At 40.6% G+C, this 7430-nt stretch overlaps 1 protein-coding gene across 1 annotated transcript in view; it reads left to right on the top strand.

Moving 5' to 3' along the window:
• The window catches only part of adamts10 (ADAM metallopeptidase with thrombospondin type 1 motif, 10), a 50966-nt gene that overhangs the window by 29625 nt on the left and 13911 nt on the right, over positions 1–7430 (top strand). The window contains exons 15-17 of the mRNA XM_035653808.1: positions 1079–1142; positions 1273–1375; positions 5436–5569. Coding sequence (XP_035509701.1) covers positions 1079–1142; positions 1273–1375; positions 5436–5569 — 301 coding nt within the window. The remainder of the gene's footprint in view (positions 1–1078; positions 1143–1272; positions 1376–5435; positions 5570–7430) is intronic.

Below are 7430 nucleotides of genomic sequence, written 5' to 3'. Positions count from 1 at the left end.
CTGAGTCCGACACACTGGTCCTTTAACATATTAACTTCAGCTGAGTTTTAAAATACTTTTTTTTTTTCCTCAGGAAGGATAAAATTAGTAAACCATAACTCTTTCAAACTAAAATTTGTCATGTGAGAAAGTCTTCCTCTATGTTTTTGGTACACCTTTAATGAGTTAGTTATTTGTGAACTTGCAATGCTTTTATTGTTGGATAGGTGAATATCATTTACAGTCAGAAAAATCAAACTCTTAGTGTGTGATGCAAGTTTAAAAAGCCCACAACGGGAAAAAGATCTTCTATTTTTGTTTTGTAAACTTAATAGAAAAATGCGTTTACATTTGTTACTATTTATAGTCAATTTTAAACAACAACACATAGTCTTTACTTTTATAATTAAGAAAAACTGTGTAGTTGGAATTGGTATCAGCTAAGATAAAGTAATATGGTTACATCCTGACCAAATTGCTAATCATTTTTACTTTACTCATCAGTATCTTTAGTAACTTACTTCTTTACATAAACACAGGAAGAACATGCAAAAAGCACCAGGGCTGAGGTTTTCTCTTACTTACAGGCTGCAGTGCCACCGTTTTTATCGTATTTGAAATGATTCAGATAGTCTGAATCATCACCAAATGACTAGCAGACTTGCTTTTTCGAATCACCAGATCTCTCATCTTGAATTGATTAAACTGAGAATGAATTGACGCAAAATCCGAGTCCAGCAGTGTGTTCTTTCGTATCATTTCTTAGCGTCATTTGCATATTTGCTTTGGCTCCATTCTGTTTAAATTTGTTGAAAGTTTAGCAGAGGCAGCCATTTGAAGGTGGCTGACTCTGGCTTTCTTCTCAGCTTGTTTTTTTACTTTCATTTTTTTTTTTATGTAGAGGCGTTGTCGTGATGGTCTGCAATAGACAATAAAGCCATAAAAGAGACAGACAGTGAGATTGAAAACACACTGATGAAGGCAGACAAAGCAGAGATCAGCAGCCAGTGTTGTGCGGGGATGTGACGGAGGTTAGATCTCGTTAAATTGTACTCAGATGTGACTGACTGGCCCCGATTCTCTTTGTGTTTGGTTGTAGGCCAACCATTGGTGGAAAGTATTGTCTGGGGGAGAGGAAGCGCTTCAGGTCCTGCAATATTGATGTGAGTATTGCAGCTCTCCATCGTCATCACCATTATCATCAATTGGTCAACATACGCTAATCAAAACCATGAATATTATTTGATTTAACATATATGTGTGTGTGTGTGTGTGTGTGTTTGTGTGTTACAGGAGTGTCCTGCCGGCTCTCGGGACTTCCGCGAGATTCAGTGCTCTGATTTCGACAGCGTTCCTTTTCGGGGAAAATTTTACACCTGGAAGCCATACAGAGGGGGTGAGTGAGTAGCTAATCTCTGTGTGGGGTGTATGTACAGTTTGTGTGTGTGTAATTATCTTTATGTGCCTTTATTTGCACCATGTCGATATCTACTATAGATCCCCTCTTTGCCATGAACATCACTGTCAATCAGTGGCTGAAAGTGAGAACATATACTCAAGTATTAAACTTAAAGCTACACTTATCAATGATTTTAATGTGAATGACAGAGAATCATCAACCCAACTCTGCTCTCCCCTTTTTATCGAGTGTTTTAGTGTTTTTCAGCTCTTTGTTTTTGTTTTACGTTGTGCAACTGTCATCCATACATTTTCTTTTTCATTTACTACCTCAGCAAAGTTAGCGACTAGCTAGAAGAAACATAGTGGAGCATATAAAGTGGCCCTCAGACATAAAGCAAACAAACGTAAAAGGAGAGTCTATTTTAGGATTTTGGCTAATGTTGCTTCATAGCTGCTCAATGTTTAACTGTATAACTTCATACTATCTATCAATGTACAGCTTGTTGTTATCCTGAGTGGCAACGAATCAATGAATGCATGTTTCATTTTCATTATATGCTAAATTGCAATACGACTACCTCTTTACTCCACTGTACATATCTGAAAGTGATGGTCCACAACCATCAGCGCACCTGCAGCTTTACAGACCGATAAACCACACACACGGTGATAAGTCATCGCTTGTTCCACTTGTTTGCTAACATTTCCGTTAGCAGGCTGGAAGCTGATTGATTGATTAGTGAAATTAGGAAAAGAAGAAGCGAATGATAAAGGTGAACAGAATACGACCTCAGTGAAGAAAAGATGTGAGCTAAGAGTTGATGACAGGAGGTGAACAGAAGTCAGGAGACGGAGAGTAGTGTTGGTGTGTGTTTGTGTGTGCGTGTGGAGAGAGAGAGAGAGAGAGAGAGAAAGTGAATCGAAGCTGCAGACTCCCCTCCTGTCTGGCTCACAGATGCTGGCTGCAGAGAGCACACGCATCCCACAATGCCTTGCGAGAATTCCTCGCTCCTGATGAGCACTACACTGGACGTGAAAGATAAATAGTTTCAACGACATAACTGCCTTTAATCTAGCCCTCCAAAAACATAATGGCTTACAGAGATGGCTGGAGCCAATTCCAACTTCAGGCAACAAGTGCTCCTTTCATCAAGTCAGCTGATTTTACAATGGAAATCCCTTGCAGCTGTTAAAATAGGAACAGTGCCACAGACTCTGCCCCGTGTTAAGGCCAGATCACACCGCCCAGCCCCTTCCCTGTCCTCTGCAGCCCTCTCACTTGCCTAAAAATTCTCATTTCAGTTTCCCTCCTTTCACTTTCACCCTCTAACTCCGGGCAGACAGCTTCCTTTTCTTCTTCTCGCTCCCTTTTCTTTGCTCCTGGTCTATATAAATGTCCCTCCTTCTCTCACTTTATTTAGTTCACCATTATGCAATCTCTCTCTCTCTCTCTTTCTCACTCTCTCCCGACACTGAGAACAGAGGCAGCCTTTTCTCTCTCTACTCAGCAGCCAAGGACAGTTCATTAAAAAAAGGTCTGTCGTATAAGCTGCCTTTTTTTTCTATTTCTTTTCCTTTTTTTCAAACAAGCTGCTCCACATTGCTGTTCTCGGTCCAACAGCCTTCACATTCAACCTTCACACTCCATACAAGACAGCCTGCGAGTTATGATAGACACGCACACACACCCTGCTGCAAGCCATGATTGGCCTGCCAAAGCTAGGCATCATGGGAATTGTAGTTTTCCGCGGTCTGACCACTTTATCGTCTGCAGGCCGTGCCAGTACATACTCTCTCTTTCTCTCTCACTCTTTGTCTGTCTGTCTGTCTCTCTCTTTCCCTCCTTCCCAGTACATACTGTACCTGCTCCAGCACTGCCAGCACAAACAAACACAGCCCCAGACTGATGTCAACAGCCACTCAAATAGTGGAGCTGTTGGCAAGCTGCACAGATGAATGAAGGATATATACCACTTGGCTGGAGAAGAACTCTAGACACACAGCGTGTGCATGCATGCGTGTGTGTGTGTGTGTGTTTCAGGGCAGTGAAAGGAACACAGAGAAAATAGAGAGTGAAGTGTTAATATCATACTTTACTGTGTGTGTGTGTGAGTGTGTGTTGTAGGATGATATGAAAATGTAATGTCAAATATACTTAAAACTATTAAAATGGCACTAAAACATACAGGAATCACACATATATTTGTTATTGCATCACATAAAGGACGACTCAGAAAGACACCTGTCGCTCTTTAGTTTGGACTCTATAGTACAGTGGGGGATACAACAGAGTTTAACGGATTGGATATTGGATAAAAAGATATAGTCAGCTCCATTTTCCAGCGCTGGCACATTGTACGGACAGTCTCACATCTTGGATGACAATAGAAATAAACCGGGCACAAAAGAGCAAATAAATAACAACAAAAGAACATCTGTATTGGCATCGGCCATCAGCCAAATTGTTATTTCAAACATCTGTGTTGGTATCGGCCCAGAATTTCGTGTTCCATCCCTAGTAGGTGTGTGCGTTTATTTATGATTTATTTTTGCATTGAGCCACTAAATACTGAACACATATGCATGGAAAAGTTCACCATTGAGTAATTTGTCTAGTTCCAGGTTCTCAAATATTAGGATTTTCTGCCTTTGTTGGTCTTGTGTGATAGTAAATTAGTAAATACCTTTGCATTTTGAATGGTGGACATTATTTTTCACTATTCTCTAACATTTTAGACAAATCCATTGAGTAAATTATTAGAAGATTAAGTGAATTTAGTTGCAGCCCTAAATTCAACTCATCCCTGACTGCAGAGTAATATTAATATGAGTGAATAACTTATAATTTATTGCAGTTTGTAACCTCAGAAATGATTTATGGAATACTAAAAAGCACATTTACAATACAAGTATGTATGTTAATATACGTCTCTGTAGATTTTTATCAATTTTAATAATTATTTTAGTGTAAAGTAAATTTGTTTGTCAGTTCAAATTCTGTATCATGCGCATATGTAGCACATCTTTTTATAAGGGTGGTGTAATGGTGTGGAATCAAACCACTGGTGGTAAATGTGTCTTCATATACCCATTCTCAGTGCTCTGTGTGGGAATGTGCTCATTTGTATGTATTCACTGAGGTCGTATTCAGTAGTTTTGTCTGTGTGTATGTGTGTGTGTGTGTATTCGAGGGAAGCGAGGATCTAATCACATTCAGCTGCTTGTTCTCTGGTTGTCAGCACTGAATAACATTTCCTACTCCCCTGCAGACACTTCTCTCTCTCTCTCTCTCTCTCTCTCTCTCTCTTTCTCATCCTGCCTTTTCTCTCTGCACCCTTCATAAGGATGTGATGCATTCAGGAGAACATGTGTGAAAGACTTGTAACCAGTCACACACGTCAATATGAAACATAACCCTATTTACCACATGCCTCATTGAATAATGTCACTGATCTTTACTGAAAAACAACACTCCTAAACAGATTTGACTACGTCATTGTCTTTATTTTCACGATAATATTTAAGGCAGGCTTCATGTCAGGTGTCAGTGGTTTATAATTCTCCAATCAGGTGTAAGAAAGATGTAAAAAAAAAAACTAACAAATTTAAACACCCAACATGACTTTCAGAGCTGCTAGTGAACCTGTGGCTCGGTGCAGGAATTCCGCTTTTGGGCAGTCCGCCCTGCAGGAGGTTTGGCTGCTGCCTCAGTGACTATTTGATTAACCCACATTCAGATTCTGCACAGTTTGGGGATATTTGCATTAGCTCAGACTGCAGAATACTGGCCACAAGCTAGCAGGCTAATAGCATTTCAGTTCTTGGATAGATATCTCGAAAGCAAGATCATCTTTGAGCTTTTTTTTGTGTCTACTGAACATTTGTCCTCTGTGACTGTGTGCGTGTGTGTACATAGTGTATAGATATGTGCAGACATGAAGTACATGTACATGTGTAATGTAGTGTTTGTGTGCTATAGATAGATCTGGTATATTGATACTTAATGCCCTGCTCCCTCTGTGTATGTGTGTATTTATTTGTGTTTGCGTGTCTAGGTGGGGTGAAGCCCTGCTCTCTCAACTGCCTGGCGGAAGGATACAACTTCTACACAGAGCGTGCTCCAGCTGTTGTGGACGGCACGCCTTGCCGAGACGACTCTCTGGATGTGTGTGTAAATGGAGAGTGTAAGGTGAGTATGTGTGTGTGTTTGTAAGCATCCATACAAGCCATTAGACGTCTGCATGTGAGCAGACAGTTAAAGCGGAAGCAGCAGAATAGAAGTTTAAACACAAGACTGACTTCAACCGAGATAATAAACTGAGATAATATTGTTTATTCTCTCTAGACTCTGGACACCCGCCACTGTCTAGTTTACACACTAGCTGCTGACGATCATCACGGTCAGCTGCTCAACTGAAAAACTGTCTCAACTTTGGCAGCGATCTTAGATTCCTATTACAGATGCTCTCTCTTAATCCCGTCTGTTAATGAAAACAAAACATGTAACTGCTGCTCATTTTGTTGAAGTGGAGACCACCTGGACTTGGTCCCTGGAACCCATTTTGACACCCACATGGGCCATTTGTGAAAGGATGTAGACAAAAAACCTAATTGTAACAGCGCACAGTGTACGTGGTTGTTGTTTATTCACAATCTGTTGTTAGTTCCACTTCTTATTTATTTTAGATGCAGCTCTTCTTCAAAAAGTTAGCAGCCTTTGGACGGAGAGAAAAAAACTTCCAGATATCCAGCTTGTTGTTTTGTGGTTTCCTGCAGAGCCAAAAGATTTTATTTTTTAGTTCCCCCTCTTGTGCCTCTTACCCCCCATGATCTCTCTTTATTTAAAGTGTCTCAGGGGTTAGGTAGACTGAGGAGCTAAGGGAGGCTGGAGTCTGTGCACTCACCCAAAAAGAGGATTTTGTTTATCAACATCTCTTCTCTCTGTTCTCTTCTCTTCCACCTCTCCTCTCTGTTCCCCTGTACTCTGCTCTGTGCTGCTCTTGAGGAACTCAGTGACCCTCCAGCTCAGCTGTTAGTCTGTCTGCACTGCAGGCAGGATTTCATTCACTGCGGTCTTATTATCTCTCTCTCCTTTTCTCTTTCCCTTTCTGACTCTGCATCCATTCCTCACATTTTTTCTCTCCATGTCCCTCCTTTTTTCTCTTCCCCCTTCCTTTTTCTTGTGACTTTTCTGTCTGCAATCCAATCCAAGCTCCTTCCTCCATCTCCTTCTGCTCTATCATCTTAACTCTCATATATTTTATGTACACATAAAACTTCATACATAGTGTGGAGAAATCGCTTGTTTGCAGCCTCATGCTGGCGGGGAAAATGAGGAGAAACAGAAGGAGAGAAGGAGAAGTGTGGGAGGTAGAAAAAGAACCAGGGAACAGATGGTCCAGTTGCCGCTGCAGACGAAAGCCACATCTGCCAGATTCCCCTTTTTCCCGGATCTGTTGGACTAAAATATAGAAGATTTACTAAGAAAATGGCATTGCACAAATGTCTGCTGCGGTTTTCGTTGAGTTTGAAAATAATTGTGAACCATAATCAGTGTGTATTCAGTGCCTGATTTACTGAGGCAGCAGCTCATCATGCAGTCAGCTCCTGGACTGCGCCTACTACTGACCTCTAAACTCTAAACTCTAAACTCACTCAGTGAAGGAGAGCTCATAAGTTCAGAGCTGGGATGGAGGTGGAGATGGTGTTTTTTGTGGATGTTAATGCTGAAGTAAATGCAGACTAATGCACACTTAAAATATCTAAACAAAACAAAAAAAGGTTTAGTGCAGCTTTTAGTGATTTTACCATCCAATATCCATCCACTTTTCAATTGTGTTATAGTCATCAATTATTTTGTCTAATTGCTTATTTTTTGTTTCTAATAATCAGTGTTTATGAATACGCCTTACAGCCTGTTCTCATTCCCAGTTCATTAAATACAGACGTGAGCAGTGTTCAGTTAGCTGCTATCTTCAATATCACCGCTAGATGCCACTAAATCCTGCACACTGGTCCTTTTAATGTTTCTTTTATCACTACAATCTTTT

This window comes from Morone saxatilis, unplaced genomic scaffold, assembly GCF_004916995.1.
Source record: "Morone saxatilis isolate NCDOM2014 unplaced genomic scaffold, NCSU_SB_2.0 Contig12, whole genome shotgun sequence".
NCBI classification, from domain to species: Eukaryota; Metazoa; Chordata; class Actinopteri; family Moronidae; genus Morone; species Morone saxatilis.
Note: the sequence above shows the minus strand (reverse complement) of the source record. Positions and strands in the feature narration are given on the sequence as shown.